This window comes from Oryctolagus cuniculus, chromosome 2, assembly GCF_051225735.1.
Source record: "Oryctolagus cuniculus isolate XC-2025 breed Fujian yellow rabbit chromosome 2, ASM5122573v1, whole genome shotgun sequence".
NCBI classification, from domain to species: Eukaryota; Metazoa; Chordata; class Mammalia; order Lagomorpha; family Leporidae; genus Oryctolagus; species Oryctolagus cuniculus.
The window spans coordinates 36,412,870-36,433,564 of NC_142868.1; the positions used below are offsets into that span (position 1 = coordinate 36,412,870).

Here is a 20,695-nt window from a genome sequence, read left to right on the forward strand (position 1 = left end):
TAACGTTGCAGAAATGTGCTGTGTGCAAGTAACTCTCTGCTCAAAAATGCTACCACATCAAGCCCAAGATCAAAATTAGCTGTGCATACCTATTACAGGAGTTGGAACACATGTAAAATAAGTGAGTTCCCAAGTTTTCCATTTGAGAAAGAAACATGGTTTTCAGAATCACAGTACACGTGTGAAAAACTCTCGAAGAGAAAGGGCTGGCATGGTGGATTAGCAACACTTCTCCAAGAGTCACCAGCACCCGAGAGCAGTGGAACAACAGCTGGCAGCCTGAATTCTGTCCTGAACAATCAGCCATGGAACTGCACAAGATGCAAATACAGCACCCAAAATGCCTCTGTGTGGAAGAAGCACTGAAAATGACTTCTGCCACATCCGTGTGCAGAAACACACTGCAATTCTTTCTTAGTATGAAATGTTAATAAGAGTATTATTGTAGACTTTTAATAGGCCTACTATTGCTTCTAAAAGCACAACTTGCTAGAAAATATTATTGAGTTTTCAGTTATGTTAAATTTGTAGTATCTGTATACGATATTTTATAATTGTAAAACTAAAATATTTATTATCTTTTATTAATAAAGATGGCAAGAAAATTAAAAAGTAATCTAAAATAAATGTTGGTACAAAATAATGATCCAAGGTAAATTTAGATATTCAAAGCAGAACAGATATTTACAAGATAATGCACAGCTATGACAAACTGGTTAGATTTGCAACTGAAGGAGACAGATAAAAGCTAATTAGTGAAACATTCCTCTTCAAATAGGAAATTCAATCTTAGTGAAACCTAAAGCTACCCTGTACATGACTTTCCACCTGCAGAGAATTCTCGCACAGGAGCAGCTCTTTCTTCAACCTTCCCATCACAGAATAAATTAGGTTACTTGTCAAGAAATAAGTGCACTGGATATAAGGATGGACCTAGATTTTCAGCTTGGGACTACAAAAAGATAGCATCTAACCTCTGTATCATAATTCCTTCTGAAACTAACAGTTCACAAGAATAAAGTTATTCTCTGATTTCAACTATTCCTACTGTCTTACAATCAATTCATTTAGTGTCACTGGGAGCTGATCAATTATTTAACATGTATTATCAACATTTGATTGACAGTACATCAATATGTTGCATTTTATAAAGAGTGGCACGAACTTTAGACACTTAACGAGGCAATGCTGACCACTCATTCATTCTGGAAGCCATCCCCTTCCTAGGCATTCCTTCTTACATCATTGCCCAGGTTTCTCACTTGTACATTGACCCCAGCATCTCCTCTGCTTGCCTGCTATTCAGTGAAGGGATTTGTCAACATGGACCCCCTGGCACTCCTCACTCTTTACTCCACATCCTTCTCTAAGTTCAACTCTTTCATACCCGCAGTGTCAATGATAAGCCATCCATAAATATGGACCAGACAAGATTCCATCTGACCCCCAAACAGTTTTCTCTAGTTTCTCCCTTGACATCTCTCCTGGATGGTCTGAAAGGCATCTCAAACTGTGACCACAAGGCAGCCTACAACCCCAGTCCCCAAGATTCGGTCCTTGTCTCACATACAACCATCTTTCTATGGTTCTCTCACTCCTACTCAACCTCTTTATTTATGTATTTACTAAAAGCACTCACTTATGTGTCAGGCCCTATTACTACTGCAGAGGTTATAACAATGAACAAGACACAAAAACCTCTTGCTCTCATGGGACTTACATTCTAGTGACTGGAATCATGAATCATGAATAAAATAAGTAGGTTATATAGCATGTTAGGTGGCGTTAATGCTTGTCATACATGTCAAATTAATTTTTATATTTTCCATATCCTTCCTAACATTTAGTCTAATATATCTTCCTACTGTACACTATTTACTAGAATACTCTTCCAAATAGTCTGTTTTCCTCCCAATCTATTAGCCAAAAGGATATTTGGATGAAGACAGTCAAGATGACATTTACTCACTGCTCACCATACACTAGACACTATTCTAAAGATTTCATGTGTGTTACTTATTATTATCTTAATAGTCCAGTGTGATTATTAATGTTTATCTTCTCTACTAGACTGTCAGCTCCACTGTAGCTACTTTTACTCACTAACATATTCCCAGGATTGGTTCCTGCAGGTTATAGTCTTGATCTTTCCTGTAAGAAATTAACATTTGACAAGATGTAGCTTTTAAAAAAAGAGTTCTCCATAAACAAGAGTGTCAATTTGTTAAGTCAACAACAGGAGTCACTGTGCACTTACTCCTCATGTAGGATCTTTGTCCTTAGTGTGCTTTCCAATGTGAAGTAATGCTATAACTAGTACTCAAACAGTATTTTTCACTTTATGTTTCTGTGTGGGAGCAAACTGTTGAAATCTTTACTTAATGTATGCTAAACTGATCTTCTGTATATAAAGAGAAATGAAAATGAATCTTGATGTGAATGGAAGGGGAGAGGGAGTGGGAAAGGGGAGGGTTGCGGGTGGGAGGGACGTTATGGGGGGAAAGCCATTGTAATCCATAAGCTGTACTTTGGAAATCTATATTCATTAAATAAAAGTTAAAAAAAAAAGAGTTCTCCATCAATTTCAGAATATTTTAAAGTAGTGTGCATGCCATATGTTATATGCACATAAAAACAGGAAATCATTAGGCTAAGATGTCCAAACCACCAAAATGTACAGTGGTGGACAAGTTTTCAGTATCTCACCTGAAGGCAATTCTTATTTTTAAAGGTTTCAGGATAAAATACTGTCAGTTGTTTAACAGAATATAGAAGTGGTTGACTAGACTGTAAGTTGTGTTTTTTCACTGATCTACAGGTGCAAACACTACCTGTCTTCACCAACAATGAGTTCTCTACTTCCATGGACGTTGAGACAACATCTCCCCTTTGCCATTAGTTCTAACTGGGCTATAAGCAGATGCAGTATGAACCATCTGTAGGTCAAAACACAGAAGTGGGGTCTCCATTCCCTCTCCCCTTCCCTGTTATGATGGTCACCAACGTTCAACACAGCGGAACCTTATTCAGAAGGCATTCCTGACTGCACGGAGCAGGGGCACCTCCTGCCCTCCACCCCAACAACCACCTGCAGTGTCTTTGAGTGAGTGAAAAATAACGTATTAAGCCACTTACATGGGGACATGACTACTGCTGCAGCAAAGTTTAACAAATCCTAATACATATTTTTATGAACGCCTGATGCCTTAGACTTTAGATATTTATGTTGCATGAATGAAGATACGTCTATTTTCACTATTGATAAAGATAGCTCTTTGTCTACTATCTAAACTATTATTTGATTTTTCTACCCTTCCTACGGAATAACAGTTCAAGTGCTCTATCATTTATAGTTTGTTATAAACTTCTTATTGAACAACTCTTATAACTTGTAGTCAATTTCTTAACACTGGAAAACCGCTTCATATGACACCTAATAACACTAGGAGTGCATCCTTCATGGACTGGTTGAATAGCTACTTTCTAGTAGTATTCCACTGTATTATGTTAATAAGGTTTTTTGTAAAAATAAACTTCTTGGATAAAATTTTATTTCTCATGTATTTTCAAAGACAAGGGTCCTAGAAATCATAGCTTGAGTGCATATAACTTTGTCAGGGATTAAAAAAAGCAGGGGATGTGGATGTGGATGGGGGAAAGGTTAGAGATTATAGGGCAGCTCTGGGGCCCAAGTGCCTTGTTGGAATCTGGCAGCTCCAGTTACCAGCTGTGTGACCTTGGACAGTTGCCTCACCCCTAGCCTCCTCCTCATCTGTAAAATGGGGATAAAGGGCTGTAAAAGGATTTAACAAATGTAAAGGACATAGACTAATAAGTACATGGAACTTAAACTCCCATAATGTGGACAGAGTAAGCAGCTCTGAATGGAAGGGATTCTGATTCCACCACTTTCTTGGACAAGTTACATAACCAGCTAAGCCTCAGAATCCTTACCTTCAACTGGGGTTAAAATCCACTTCACAAAATCATGGAGAAAATTAAATGAGAAAAATATTTGCCAAACAATAACACAATGGATAGTAACTAACAGGTGCGCAGTGAAAATTAGGTTAACAACAGAAATAAAAAAAGAGTATATAAAGAACAGAAAGAGACAAAGTTATTGTGAAAACCAGTCCTTACGAGAAGTGTAAAATCTAGCTATAATTTAAAGAATGACAAATGTGTGAGCAGCAGGATAGGAAAAAAGTCAAATTTCTCAGCTAGTGGTTCTATCAAGCATGTCATTTCCACACACACACACACACACACACACACACACACACCACCTCTGCATCTACTCTTAGATACTGGCATGCTTTGTAGACTGATCTAAATGTTAAACGAGCCCCGTTCTAATAGGTCTAGTGAAGCTATGTCTCATGTCTTCTTAATGAGGTCCCGGTTTGATTCTCTACAAAAGTAATGTTAATGTTTGTGAACCTTTAAATTGGAGCTTTCTAAAGAGTTTCTCAGCTTTTTCTGGCCTTACTATCTCACTTCCCAAAGGCCTGAGAGAAGGTCATTTCAGAAAGCCAAAGAGGAAAATATATTAAAAGGATAGGGAAAAGAAAAAGAAAAACAAATATAACAAAACATTGACTTTCTCAAGCTAGACTTTAAGAATAGGTAAGATAGAGGGGGAAAAGTCTAAATTTATTTTGGTGAATTTATTTTATAAAGGAGAAACCGACTTCCCCTTTTTTCTACCACTAGAGAATGATAAAAATAGCAAAACTGTTGCTACTTGCTTTTAAAAGAAAAGAAAGCAAATAAGACAAAATAAGAAAAAACAAAGAAAAAAGGAATCAAAGGCACTTGATAAGGTAAAACCTATGGTATATAAATTTAAAATGAAAAAATTTTTTTACATACAGATAACTGGGCGGTTATTTCATTTAACTTAAAACAATGCTCAAGTATAGTTTCTTCTCCATGTCAACTACTGTATTTTAATTAATGTGTTCTGACTAAACTATAAATGTAACAGAACACTGTAATAAGCATTCCTCAAAATTAATCTCATAGAAATCAACAGCAGTTATTCTCAGGAGTAAGAATGTATTCTATGCATTTGCATATTTAATGAGCATTGTAAATAGTCTCTACCAACAATTACATAACTTAAGAAACAAATATTTTCAAATGTATAGAAAAACAATTACTTACAAAAAGAGTTAAATACTTACAATATCTTCTATTATCTCTTTGATAGCTGCCACAGCTAAAATAAATAGGAGAGGAACCAGTGTTGTGTAGCGACCCGTTGGTGATACATCAGGTATTTGCTATTTGAAGAAAAACAAGCGAGAGAAATCCAATGAGAACTAGAGAGAGGGTATGGTCAATTTAAAAACAACAAAGACAAAGTGCTTTCTAAAACGTACCTCAGTGATTTTACCACTTTGGCAGACTAACACTGGTGAGGCAATTTGCTTGATTTTAATAAGTAGCTGGAAGAGCATGTTACTTAGCTCCATGATTGGCTGGTAAATATACGGGAATAACACCCACAGTTGGGGATTGGTGAAATAAATGATAAATAGTGTATCTACAGACTAAAATGTCATAGAGCCATTTAAAATGATGTTTTGGAAGCAGAGAGAACACCTGGGTAAATGCTCACAAAGTGTTAAAGGAAGAAGGCAGATCAGAAAATGATATGTACTCCATGTTCCCTCTTTTCTTATAAACTAAAATAATAAACAATGCTTTGGAGGGAAAAGAGAGAGCTGAATGATACACATCCAGATTTTTAGAGTAGCTACCTCTGGTGATGCAATAATGAGTTTTACATTTTTTTCTTCATGCTTTGTTGTGTTTCTAAATTCTTTTTTTTTTACAATGAACATATGCTACTTTTTATAACCTTAGACTTTTTTTTGATTGCAACAAACTCAAATATGACAAACACAGGATTTAAAATGCTGATTCTTGCTTTCCAAGGTTCAGAATCGACCATCTGACTGCTGTGAAAATACATTATTTTAAGAAATTCCAGTCGGCGCCGCGGCTCACTAGGCTAATCCTCTGCCTTGTGGCGCCGGCACATTGGGTTCTAGTCCCGGTCGGGGCACCGGATTCTGTCCCGGTTGCCCCTCTTCCAGGCCAGCTCTCTGCTGTGGCCTGGGAGTGCAGTGGAGGATGGCCCAAGTGCTTGGGCCCTGCACCACATGGGAGACCAGGAGAAGTGCCTGGCTCCTGCCATTGGATCAGCGCGGTACGCCGGCCGTGGCGGCCATTGGAGGGTGAACCAACAGCAAAAGGAAGACCTTTCTCTCTGTCTCTCTCTCTGTCCACTCTGTCAAAAAAATTAAAAAAAAAAAAGAAATTCCACCCTCCTTTGCCACCCAAAATGAGTATTTGCCACATCAAATCTGTAGATCTCTTTAAGTAAGCTGATAAACATGACTCAAACAGCTTGAGGAGCAGCAGCATTCTGATCCTGCCTGCAGGAGTTGGAACTGTCCTCAATAGTCAGCTTCTCCCTCTGTACTTGTATAATCCTCAGGGACTGGCTACTGAGTTAACCAAAGCATTTGTTAGTACCTGAACATGTACTGAACAAAGGGTTTATGATGTGACTTTACCTGCAGCAGTGCAATAAAGAGAAAAAATGAATTAGCAGCTCTTCTGAACTGAGAGTAGAGAAATCTTGGAAGGAATGTTATTATGTTGTATTTTGCAGTGCTAGAAAACAAAAAATGAGAAGTAGCATAAGACTCAAATACTCTGCAATCAGCACCCACGTTTACAAAGTTCTGCTACCATCACATAAAAAAATGACCCTGTGAACATCTGCCTACTGTTTCAACTGGGAGAATACTGCAAAGGGTCATTGACTTAAATGAAAAAGAGTAAAAGGAACTGGCAAAATAAATAGTAAAGGGTGAAAACCATGGGTTTCATTTTCTATAGAATACCTTTTGTCCTCTTTCTCCAATTATCCTACTCAACCTAACTAGGAGTAGCTTACAAAGAACAACTACAGGTAAACTAATATATACACAATAGAAAACAAAACCTTGCAGAAACAAAACAAAAAAACAAAAAAATCAGCAATTTGAGCTGCACCAGACACACTATACATGCCCTTCCTCAGTAACTTCAGGGAAATGGGGAGTTTCTGGAATTCTGCCTGAATTTTCTTCATGGCCATCCTAGAAAACTTGGCTAGGACTTCGCATTGAACACACCAGATAGGCCCACCACCAAATCAAACAGCGTGAGGAGACTCACGCCACCTTCTCCAAATGGAGAAATGCTGCTCTGGAATTTGAAGCTGTAAATAGGATTTTTAAAAGGATACTTCTCAAGTCTGGAATTCTGCCACTGCAGGGACACTGGGCTAGCCCTGGGCTTGCTCCTGTGGTTCCAGAGGCCACTTGGTGACCAGTGCTTACAGGGGTTCTTTGCACAGCGCTGACAGCAGGAGACAATGACAGGGCGGAGAAGTAACCTCACCCTCCATTCCTGAACACCAACCAGACCTTACAGCACCAACAACACCCACTATTCAAAGACTGTTTAACAGAAAGAAGCTTTTGGTGCAAAATTGCAATGGCCTGTTCTAAAAGGATAAAAGGTGTTATATAAAATGATTCTATCACAGGTTTTACCATAAACAGCTTTCATTATTCAGACTTCAGGCATAGAATTGGTAGAGGATGGGTACTTATCCTGTCTGCCTCTTCCTTTATGATTTCCTATTCTGGGGAAGCAGTGCATTCACACTGGTGCCTAGGAACTCTCAAATATTAGCTGAGCACACTGAAGGCTCTTTGCAAGCATTCATTTCTCTTTGGCTTCTTGAGCTCTGCTGTGATGGCTGCTCCTGTGGCCTTTGGTAGTTTCTACCTGACATGGTTGTTGCAGAATTTTGTCAGCTGAGGCTGGTTGATGAATATAGTCCGTATTTCTTCCTGGTCAGCCAACGAGGTCTTCTCTGAAACATCATCTGTCTTCTCATAACCTTAAAAAGAGACAGTTTCTTATGGACTAGGAAGTTTTCATTATCCAGACCAAACACACAATTCATAGCTACTTTTTTTTTTTTAAACTTTTATTTAATGCATATAATTTTCCAAAGTACGACTTATGGATTACAATGGCTTCCCCCCCATACCGTCCCTCCCACCCACAACCCTCCCCTTTCCCACTCCCTCTCCCCTTCCATTCACATCAAGATTCATTTTCATTTCTCTTTATATACAGAAGATCAGCTTAGTATACATTAAGTATGGATTTCAACAGTTTGCTCCCACACAGAAACATAAAGTGAAAAATAATAGATGATTTTTTAAATGATGATGAAATCAGAGCAGACCTATTGTCATGTTTAATCCCAGTGAGAGTCAAGTTGGGAATTGATAATTTCTTTTTTTTTTTTTTTTTTTTTTTACAGAGGCTTTTAAATAAGTTATTATTTTTAGCTTTAAAGTTGAACAATTTTTAGCATTTTGCCACATTCACTTCATATGTAGACATTGTGTACATACACATATATACTTTTTCTTGAAAATGGAGATGTTATTATCACAAAGTAAGGGATTTGTCATGATCATAATGGGAGAAGAAAGGTATACCATCATGTATGTGGTATGATTCAGGAAGCAATATTTAAATGATATGCCAAATGATACACCATCCACACAATTATTATACTCTATATATTTACTTCCACATGTTAGAGTAAACATGATAATTTGTCTTTCTGGGTCTGGATGAACTATTCTTAAATGTAAAATATATTAAAAGCTCATTCTTTCCTTTATTGATGTTACTTCTTTAATAATAAAAACTAAAATCCTCACACCAAACATTTCCACTAGGGTTAAAGGCAGCATTTGCTGGCGATGGAGACACCGACCCATTTCAAAAGCACTGACACCAATTTTCACTCGTCTTTCCCCTGTAGATTTCAATTATTTTCTCTCTTTACAGAAAGACATTCAAAAGTAACAAATAATTTTAAACTGATTTACTTTAAAGTTTTAGACAAAACTAATGTGAAAAAGGCAGCTGAAAATAAATTCAAAAATTTAAACATACACACTTAATGCTTTTCTCTTTTGTTTTTCTTTTTGGATGAGCACAGTAAAAGATAAATATTCATGTTTTAGCAGAAAACCACCACAACAATTGATCTAACTCAACATGGTCATATAATCTTTCTTCCAGTTAGAATTTATGTTTCCAAGTGAATTTTAAATTTTTAAGAGCACTTCAAATCATCTCACAATAATTGGAATAATTCAATAGATAAAACCAAATACCCTATTGCAGTGTTGACAATACTCCTTAGAAGTACATATAAACAAAAATTAAACTGCTTTTTATACCTTTTTATGTGAATTAAATGAGATTGGATTAAAACAATCCCTCATTCCTTTGCTATGAAGGGACACCAACAGTACTCATATCTCAAAAACCAAATTTTCCTCTCTTTCCTGCCTTGCCAAGTCCATATCCTCCCTGAAGAACTGCAGACACAAGCTCTCTTAAGTGTTCTATGAGGTGAAAGGGAGCTTCTCTGTGTCACCACAGTCGTTGGCACCTGCCCTCTCCCCAGCAAAACACTTACCAGAAGGTTCTCTCGCTGCCCATTTATGAGTCACTCTCCCCCTACCAGAATAGGCACCCCCTGGGGCCATGGACGGTGTGTTACTCATTTTCCTAACACTGGTACCAACAACTGGCAGGTACTTGATAAACAACATTGGTCAGATAAACACACAGCAAATGACAAAGGAGTGGTTAGTTGTTTTTTTTTTTTTTTTTTTTTTTTTTTTTGAGGGCAAGCAAAAGTTTCTCCGCCCACTGATAAAGATACTAATGACCGCTTTTTTGTTTTAGCTAAGACCTGGAACCAACCTAAATGCCCATCAACGATAGACTGGATAAAGAAATTATGGGATATGTACTCTTTAGAATACTATACCGCAGTAAGAAACAACGAAATCCAGTCATTTGCAACAAAATGGAGGAATCTGGAACACATCATGCTGAGTGAAATAAGCCAGTCCCAAAGGGACAAATACCATATGTTCTCCCTGATCGGTGACGACTGACTGAACACCAAGAGGGAAACCTGTTGGAGTGAGGTGGACACTATGGGAAATGGTGGCTTGATCAGCATAGCCCTGACTGTTAATGAACAACTTAATACATTATCCCTCTTAGTAGTTTTTTTTATCTGTTCTACTTAATATGACTGGTTTAGATCTGTAATTGATGCACAGTTATTCTTAAGTGTTGAAAATTAACTGAAATGTGATCCCTGTTGAACATGGTGGTGGGAATGGGAGAGGGAAGAGATGTATAATTTGGGACATGCGCAGGCTGACTTGCCCCAAGTGGTGGAGTTGGAAGCATACCAGGGGATTCCAATTCAATCCCATCGAGGTGGCATGTACCAATGCCATCTCACTGTTCCAGGTGATCAGTTTCAGTTCACAGTTGGTCATGGTGAAGGGACTGGGAGTCAAAGGGAACACATAGACAAGTCTAGTACCTGCTAACGCTAACCGATGGAGTAAATAAAGGGGAGAGTGATCCAACATGGGAAGTGAGATACTCAGCAGACTCATAGAATGGCAGATGTCCTAAATAGCACTCTGGCCTCAGAATCAGCCCTAAAGGCATTCGGAGCTGCCTGAAAAGCTCATGAGAGTATTTCAGGCATGGAAAGCCAAGACACTCTGGCAAAAGATCTCTGTGAGTGAGATCCCAGTGGAAAGAACAGGTCATCAAAGAAGGAGGTACCTTTCTCTGAAGGGAGGAGAGAACCTCCACTTTGACTATGACCTTGTCTAAACAAGATAAGAGTCGGAGAACTCAGAGGGCTTCCATAGCCTTGGAAACTCATGACTGGAGCATAGGGAGATTACTGATGCCATAGACAGGAGTGTCAATTGGTAAAGTCAACAACAGGAGTCACTGTGCACTTACTCCTCATGTAGGATCTCTATCCTTAATGTGCTGTACATTGAGATTTAATGCTATAACGAGTACTCAAACAATATATTTCACTTTGTGTTTCTATGGGGGTGCAAACTGTTGAAATCCTTACTTAATGCATACTAAACTGATCCTCTGTAAAAAAAAAAAGAAAAGAAAAAAAAAAAAAGAAATTATCAATTCCCAACTTGACTCTCACTGGGATTAAACATGACAATAGGTCTGCTCTGATTTCATCATCATTTAAAAAAATCATCTATTATTTTTCACTTTATGTCTCTGTGTGGGAGCAAACTGTTGAAATCCATACTTAATGTATACTAAGCTGATCTTCTGTATATTAAGATAATCGAACATGAATCATGATGTGAATGGAAGGGGAGAGGGAGTGGGAAAGGGGAGGGTTGTGGGTGGGAGGGACGGTATGGGGGGGAAGCCATTGTAATCCATAAGTCGTACTTTGGAAAATTATATGCATTAAATAAAAGTTTAAAAAAAAAAAAAAAGATACTAATGACACCCAAGTGCTGCTAACAAACTGTACAGGAAAAGCCTGACTGTGAGGTGTGGTTTCTGTATGAAACCAGAATCATTGAGCTGTGCTACAAAGGAGGGGAGCATGAGCACAGGGCCCAGGCACAGTGTCAAGAGTGCAGGCAGCACAAACATGGGAGACAGAAGGCAAGAGAGAGATGGGTGAGACACCATGTTGAAGCAGCATACCTTACACTTTAGTTATGCAACTGGTAGAGTATGGATGCTTACTCTTTCTGCCCCTTCCTATCTCCAGATTCTTAACATTTCTTTACTGAAGGGTGGACATTCGGTGCAGCAGTTAAGATGCTGCTTGGGATGCAGGCACTCCATATTGGAGTGCCTTGGTTTCGGTGTCAGCTCTGCTTCCAATTTCAGCTTCCTGCTAAGGTGCACCCTGAGAGGCAGCAGGTGATGGTCCAGTTACCTGGGTCCTTGCCACCCATGTGGGAGACCTAGATTGAGTTCTAGACTCCTGGCTTCAGCCTGAGCCAGGTCCAGTTGTTGCAGGCATTTGGCAACTGGATGGAAGACTCTCCCTCTTTTGCTCCCTGCCTTTCAGATAAGTAAAAATGAATAATTTTTAAAAAATCCTTTCTTTTTGGATAGAAGATGACCTATTCATACTGAAGTCACGGAGGACTTCCTGCCTTGGGGAAGAAGCCTGGAGTTTGTCATCTTGTGCTTGGCTGTGAGCCAAGGCAGATCCCTCAGGTAGGAGAGATACAGGATGAGAGCACATTTTATCCTTACTGCGCTGGAGGTCACATGGTTCCGAATTAGGGCCTGCCCTACCCGTTTCGTAGTTCTAGACACAGGAACAGCTTTGCCCACAGTCACACAGTAAGGATTGCTCACCGCCACAACATGTTTTAGATACAATGCCAGCTTTTCTCTCTAGTGTTGTGTCATCAAAATTTTGCATATGGATTATCAAATAGAGGGAAAGCGATGTTAAAAATTCTTAAAAATCCTTCATTAGATCTTGTTTAACAAGAGCACACACAGCAGAGTGCACTGTTTCTGGTACCTGGATTTGCACAGAGAGCCCCAGGAAGATCTGCTCTTCACCCTCCCCTGAGCAGTGTCCTCACATCGTCTGTTTTTGGACTTTTGAGGGCTTGACTGTTGGATGTTCTCAGCTACAAATTAGATGTTACAGAGGCTTGTCACCATAATAGTGCCATTTACATTAGGGTTTCAAATGCCAGAGGCAATTGGACATCTATCTCACTCTAATTATAATTCCTATTTATGAATTTCCATGGAGCAAAAGACCCTCCTGGGACAAAAGGGTTTGGAATCTATCCCTTCCCTTAATCGGAAATCAGTGTAATGAAAACTTTCTAATGGATAAGTAGGGCCTGAGTCGAGGTCAAATAAGGGACCTGTAAGGGAAAAAAATCATCAAAATGAGGGAAAGACTCTAGGCAGATGATTTGTTCAAGAGTGGGGCCATTAAAGAGGCTGCATGATTCTATGCACTGCATATTGCCAATGCTATAGGCTGTGCTCACCCAGGCATTATAGAACAACTTTGGAAAGGTGATGGTGTTCATGAAGCTGAATGTATGGAACAGACCCCTTGGAGCTTGGCAACGCCCTGACCAGGTGTGGTACTGAGGGAGGGAAATCTGTGTTGAAAGCAGGGAGTGAGGGCCGGTGCCGCGGCTCACTAGGCTAATCCTCCGCCTTGTGGCGCTGGCACACCGGGTTCTAGTCCCGGTCAGGGCGCCGGATTCTGTCCCGGTTGCCCCTCTTCCAAGCCAGTTCTCTGCTGTGGCCCGGGAGTGCAGTGGAGGATGGCCCAAGTGCTTGGGCCCTGCACCCCATGGGATACCAGGAGAAGTACCTGGCTCCTGCCATCAGATCAGCGCGGTGCGCCGGCCGCGGCGGCCATTGGAGGGTGAACCAACGGCAAAGGAAGACCTTTCTCTCTGTCTCTCTCTCTCACTGTCCACTCTGCCTGTCAAAAATAAAAAATAAAAAAATAAAAAAGAAAGCAAGGAGTGAGGTCCTGAGGCAGTGGGAGCTGATGGGCACCCCACCCCCAGCTCCGCAGCGCTGTCAGAGACATGGAGATCCCACAGGTCTTGGAGACCCACTCCTGTGATCTCTGAAGGCCAGAGAATGCATGTTTCATGTTGAGTTATGCACCTGATTCCCCGCTCACTCCTAGCAGGTGGCAACAAGCTAGCTGGGTGCTGGCATAGTGACCCCAGAGGTCTTCAGAAATACTGAAGTGAAAGTACCCAGGAAAATGATCAGTTTTCTTGTTAACTTGGAAGGTGAGAGTTTGTAACTATTAAAATGTGACTCGTCAATGAACTTGCCTTACATAGGATACTAGGTAGATTATATCTGGATGCATAGGTAACCCATCATTCCAGACTGTTTCTGTATAGAAGAGAAAAAAACAAAAGGCTCTTCTGTGACTATCTGAATTAATGCCACAACACTTTGGAAAATGTAGGTAGCAATTTTTATCTCACACTTCCGGGTTAGAGGTTCAAACACATTCCCTATATTCAATTCAACAGCTAATCAATACACCAGGCAACTCTACTTTTCTGCCTCTATTTTGAAAAATTATTTCTTTTGGAAATCACCATCTTACCCACTTGGTGACCACATAAACAGCTTCACTGGGCTTCTGCTATATCGCAGTAGCAGAGGGCATCAAGGACACATTCCTACCACTGTGCCCCTTAGGGGGCACAGGTGTCATTCCTTCCCTCATGTGGTTCCAGCCTTTTTCCTTTCCTTTTTTTTAAGAAGGGGAGCTCTGTCCCTTAGGATTCATTAATGATGTAGAGGGCTTACTCACATAAGTGATTAAAATTTACCAGTAGTTCCTAATCCACCTGTCTCGACTCCTAAGGATTACTAGAGCCGAGTCACCTTTATGTCATGCCCTCCCAGAAAGCAGCGGTGGGGGGAAGGCCATGGATCTAGAAATACTTGCAGCTCTCACTGAGTCTCCCTGGCAGGTGAGGTTTTCACAGTCTTCTTTGCCCTTAAGTCATACTAAGGATGTGAAGTTCACTTAGAGAAAGAAACTCGTCTTAACCACATTTTCTGTAGTTCTGCAGCTTTTCCTAGCACAATATTGTACAGAGAGGGCACAGAATACTTACATATTTAATGGAAATGGACCCCAAATCATTCTGCTGACAGCTTCTGTGATCTCAATGAACCATCCTCTCTGGGTTGGTAGTGAGGTTGCCCAGGCTAAACTCTAAAGCTCACCATGGGAGAGATTCAAACCCACATCAACTATGGTCAACTAAAGAATATTTGTAAGTATCAAAGCTAAGAATAAAACATGTCCTTAGGTAGTTACTCTCATAAAGCATAAATTTCCTAATCCATAAAATAGAAATGTTATCTGTCTTCCTCCTTGAATAGTAGGTATTACATGAGAGAATATATATTTCATATACATACACAAACACTTGTACATTTGGCTTTAAACTTTTTATTCACTTAATTTATTTGAGAGACAGAGAGATCTCCCACCAATTGGTTCTCTCTTCAAATGTCCACGATATCCACGGAACTAGAAACTGAGCCATGTATACCACGATGTCCACAATATCCAGGGAGCTAGGAACTGAACAATGTCTACCACGTGGGAAGCAGGAACCCAGGTACTCGAGCCATCACCTGCTGCCTCCCAGGGTGCCCATTGGTAGGAAGCTGGAATTTGGAGCACAACTGAGACTCGAACCCAGGCATTCTTATATGAGATGCCAGCATCCCAAGCAACATCTTAACTATTAAGCCAGACACCAAACCCTCAGGGTGATAATTTTTCCCTTATCGTGTAACTGTCAGTTTACTTGCTTGCCCTGTTACATTGAAAGTTACTTGAGTTAAATTTCTGGTTCACAGAAAGCTTTCAATGTCTGATGAATTAAGAAACAAGCAAAAACAGAGAAGCAACGTACCAAGAATGGACCACACCCTTAAAAGTAGACACAGGTTATCCAAGCACGGAACACTAATGTATAAATCCAAACTACCACCAGTCTGTGTATGATGAGAAATACATGGCCACAGGAACTAGAGCACTGAGGGACACAATCAGTCGGGCTGTGCCAGGCTGGCGTACACAGAAAGTCAAAAGACCAAGTAGAAGTGTGGCTGGTGAGCACCAGCCCAACACAAGCTCCAGTGTTGAGATAAAACAACTGAGTCTCAGGGCCGGCGCTGTGGCTCAGCGGGTTAACGCCCTGGCCTGAAGCACCGGCATCCCTTATGGGCACCGGTTCTAGTCCCGGCTGCTCCTCTTCCGATCCAACTCTCTGCTATGGCCTGGGACAGCAGTAGAAGATGGCCCAAGTCCTTGGGCTGCTGAACCCACATGGGAGACCCAGAAGAAGCTCCTGGCTTTGGATAGGTGCAGCTCTGGCCGTTGCGGCCATCTGGGGAGTAAGTCAGTGGGTGGAAGACCTCTCTCTCTCTCTACCTCTCTGTAATTCTGCCTGTCAAATAAATAAAATAAATCTTTTAAAAAAAAAAAAGAACAAGAGTCTCATAGCATCAAGCTGGCTCAGCCTGATGTGCCCAACCCCATAAAAGGTGCAGATGTAACTGGAGGACCAAAAGCTTCAGTCCTTTGGAATGCATTGGCAGTGGGGGGCATGATATTTCTCTCTCACACAAAGCTGAGAATGTGCTGCCAATGCTCAAGGCTATGATTCACTCCTTCTCCAACCATCTTTGTCATCGCTGTCATTTCATCTTCCAGTGGGGTTACCATCAAACCTTGCAGGTGACTTTGCTCCTGCCACACGTTGATCTTAAAGAACCAAGAATGCACACTCATTTCCCATATTTCCAGGTTCCTGGGGGCATCTCAACATGGCACATAATGTTTTTAATGACACCAGATACATCCTCCTATGCCGTAAGAATAATGCAGACATTCACTCCAGTATCCCCAGAGCTCAGCTAGACACTTGACAGCCACTAAAAGCATCATTAGTCTTAAACAAAAGCTCCAGAGAGCAAATTGGCAGGCACATTTTGCACACCCATCCCCTTAAGGACTGCAGTAGGCAAAGCGCCTTCCCTACACCCGTAGATTTCCACGGCGGCTTCTGAAACGCCTCCACGTATCTCACTGTTGCGCTCTCCAAGATCTGCAATGCCTTAAAACTGGCCAGAATGAAAACCGTCTCTCAGAATTGATGATTCTGGTTCAGCTTTGATTGAAACTAGCAAGGCAAAAACATCTCCTTAAGTATGCCAAATGGATTAGAAAATGATTCAGTAATTCAGAATTTTGGCTATATCAAAAATTGTATATTTAGTGCTTATAATGTCCTGGTCTCTGCCATTTTCTCTCCAGCAGAAAGGCAGTTTTATCTTTTGAGGAGCAGTTTATTACAACTAATGTTAGGATTACTTAGTATCTTCTCAGCATACACTAAACCAGGAAATTTACTAGGTCAAATTTTGCATTCTTAATTATAAAATCACCAAATGCTATTTCTAGACTTCATAAGAATGAAGAATTTCAGGATACTGAAATAGTCACCAATCACTTTTAACTGCTAAATAAGCTAATAAGGGGACAGTACTTTGTATTACAGAATAAAAATATGTTAGCAACAGCCTCTTGATGCCCATTTTCAGATTCCAGCAATCATTTTCATTATGGAGAAAACATAGGAGGCTGGTGGGTCATCAGCCCAATTACGACTCTGAAGTGAACACATGTTCATCTTCCCCTAACGCTGTTTGATCATTAAACCCACTTAGTACCTAGGAGGTGAACTCTGGTTCTTCTATCAATTACTTATATGACCCTACACAAACCACTCCATCTCTGGAGGTTATTCTTTTCTCTTGTAGAATGAGAAAGCGAGGCTAATGATCTGATGTTCCCTTTCAGCTCTAAAATCCTGTAAAATTAGTACCCGCTAGGCACCACGCAGAAAAAAAGTCAATAGCTCATTTGTTCAGAAGAGCTGAGAAATTTAAAAAACAAAATAAAAAATCTCCCTGCTTGATCCTTTATCAAGATGCTTTGCATGAACACTCAGTCTTCCCTAATCTGCAGCCAACATTCCATCATGAAGTCAAACAGTGCTTTGTGATTCGTGTAATACAATTTGCATTTTTGAAAGATCAACACTGATGATAATCTGTGCAACCACAAACTGGACCTACTGACCAGTGACCATTGGGTTACTGAATACATCAGCATAGTTTTCTTTCCTCACGCTGCCCAGTTCCACCATCACATGCTTATACACATGTGCAAACTAGAATAGAGAAGAAAAAATGCTCAACAGTTATTTAAGTGGAAGTTTTTGACTCCCTTCTACAATGACCACGGAAGTATCATTTCTGAAACTTTCCATTCTTCATCGTAAATATCATGATCCAATCAGTTAGATCCATAGTCCATTACTTTATCTATTCCTTCATTCCTTCAATATACTTAAGTGCCTGCTATGTTTTGGGTACTTCTTAAAATGCTATAGAAACAACAGAAAATAAGATAAGGTCCTGCCTCTCAGAGACTTATTTTCTAGGGCAGAGCAAGGTAATTTCAGATAATGGTAAGAGTAAGGAAGAAAACAAAGCAAGTAACTGACAGATCCACAGACGGACTCTGCTCCAGTTTCATCATCTACATTACGAGACAATGAGCATTCCTCACCCCAAAGGGTGGTTGTGAAGATCCAGTGAGGCAGCAGACATTCAGAACAATGCCTGGTGAGGCAACATTCAGAACTGTGCTAGCTATGCTGGCTGCTGTGGATGCTGTTACTACAGCAGCTGTTGCTTTCTACAGACAGGTTGGAGAAGACCTCTCAAGGAGATGCTGAGTTGAGATCCCCACAATACCCAAGGATAGATGAAGAACAACAAAATCTCAACAGCGGATGCAGGAACGAAGTCTCAGAAGGAAGAATGGGACTGACATTTCCAGGAACACAAGGACCAGTAATAATCAGGGGAGTTAAAAACAAAATAAGGAAGGATCTGATTGGGAAAAACAATAAGCAACCATGATTTATATTCTTTGCACGGTAGGAATCCAATGCAAGGTGTTAGCAGAAAGATTGTTCTGAGACTGTGGGGTAACCCAGGTGAATGGTGCCAGGGCCTGTGTCAGACTGCAGTGAGGAAGATGACAAAAAGTGGATGGGCACATGATGCATTTGGGAGGCAGAGCTGTCATGGCCCCAGTAGCCTTTTTGTGTCTCCCATTATATGGTGCCACTTACACCTGCCATCTGATGGTACTCAAAGCAAAAGCCCGAGGGATAAAAGAAATGTAGGGCTTTTTTCTTAACCTCATCCAAAATCTTTTATTTTGCTTATATGATAAATTTATGGTACTTTGGCTTAACTAGGTTAAATAGAATATATAGTTCAATTAACTTCATCACTTTAATGAAGGATTTAAAATATAATAAATGATCAATCATTTAATGAATAGATTTTTCTTTTTATGGCCAAAAACTCCATCCTTAGATAGCCACAACTTTTCTTTTATAACATAGCAATCGTATTTAACATATAGAACACATGTGCGGACACTGTAGCACAGCTGGTAAAGCAATGCCAGAATCCCATATTGAAGTGGTGCTTCGAGTCTCAGCTATTCCACTTATAAACCAGTTCCCTGTGAATGATCTGGAGAAGCAGTGGATTATGCACAAGTGCTTGAATTCCTGTCACCCACATGGGAGACCAGGATGGAGTTCCTGGCTCCTGGCTTAATTCTGGTTGGGCTCTGGCTGTTAATAGTCATTTGGGGGAGTGAACTAGCAGATGGAAGATACCCTCTCTTTCAAATAAATAAATTTGAAAATAAAATACAGAACATACTCAAATGCTACAAATATTCATTCCTATCATAACACTGTTTCACCCCTCCATGTGTTTGCCTTTACCTGGAAATGTGAGTTAAAACTTAGAAGAAGTTCTTACATAACTGTTTCGATAATGCTCATATTTTTTGGTGTTTTTCATAGTCAAGATATAAATTACAGTCAATAAATAGGTCAGATCCTTTCAAATATTTAAATTCTTTTAAAAGTATGTGAAAAACTTATTATCAAATTTAGTTGAGCTTTCCTAAGAGAAACAGGTGACTTATTCCCACCTTAATAATCAGTTTCAATTTGACTCTTGTACACTTAACACAGCATGGATTTCTTTCTCAGCATCATAGAACCATAGCATGTCAGAGAGAGAAATGACCTGGGGGGGAGTACTAATTCATCCCCTCCATTTCATAGGTGAGGCAGCTAAGGCTCAAAGGTGCGGTGGTTTGTCCAAGCTTATAGGTAGCTAATTAGTGGCAGAGCCCTGACTGGGACATAGTTTAAAGGTGAAACATGTCACCAACCTGCTTCTCCTGGGAGGTGTCAAAGTTTATTTTTTTCAACTATTCTTTCCATTATGCCCTAGCTTTCATTGCATATTAGGTGACACTTTATAATTGATACAGCAGGACAATTTTAAATATCTATTTCTTCAAATTGGTCAATACTACACTAGTATTTGGGTGGTAAGATTCTGTTTTGAAGTCTAAAGCTTGCAGGTATGAAATACAGATTTTTGGGATTTACTACATTCTTATGTATCATATAACATTTAAAGCACTATATAAGTATATTTTACAGTTTTGTCTAAGTAACAAATTTTGCATTTTTTATTTGATGTAATAAAAGCTTTAATGTAATTTCTGTTAGATTTTGCATTTTTTCTTAGTTAAACTTTAACCTGACAGAGTGAATGATTCTTATGTTATTGTATTAGTATTGTGAATAATTGTGAAATGTTTTGAGACAGAGTACTATATTCGTGAATATAATGTTATGACTGTTTATTATTTAGTAGAAATCTTTCCATCAGTATGGAAAACCAAGAAAACTGTTTTCTGCTGTATAATCTGGCATTCATCATAGATTAAAGCTTATTTTTCTGTGAATAAAACTTATTCAATAAAGTACTATTCTTTAAAATGAAAAAAAAATACAGAACATACTCAAGGAAGGCATTACAGAGTCACATCTAAGAGTGAAAGGGATCTTTCAGGACGATCAGTTAAGAGGTATGGTTACTTTAGACAAACTAACTTCTAGCTGCCTACACTACTACATGGGTCTTGTGAAGATTACATGAGATAACACATGTGTAAAGCACTCAGGGCAGTGCCTGGCTGCTTAAA

General features: G+C 39.8%; 1 protein-coding gene across 10 annotated transcripts in view; it reads right to left on the reverse strand.

The window, feature by feature from the left end:
- The window catches only part of ATP8A1 (ATPase phospholipid transporting 8A1), a 260,638-nt gene that overhangs the window by 214,760 nt on the left and 25,183 nt on the right, over positions 1 to 20,695 (reverse strand). For 9 of the 10 annotated variants that reach the window (XM_089327160.1, XM_070068174.2, XM_089327162.1 and 6 more), the window contains exons 2-4: positions 7,858 to 7,972; positions 6,591 to 6,690; positions 5,190 to 5,288 (exon numbers count right to left, since the gene is read on the reverse strand). In XM_089327160.1, coding sequence (XP_089183286.1) covers positions 5,190 to 5,288; positions 6,591 to 6,690; positions 7,858 to 7,972 — 314 coding nt within the window. Of the gene's footprint in view, positions 1 to 5,189; positions 5,289 to 6,590; positions 6,691 to 7,857; positions 7,973 to 20,695 lie in introns of those variants that run through there. The other variant, XM_089327163.1, reaches the window with a different exon arrangement.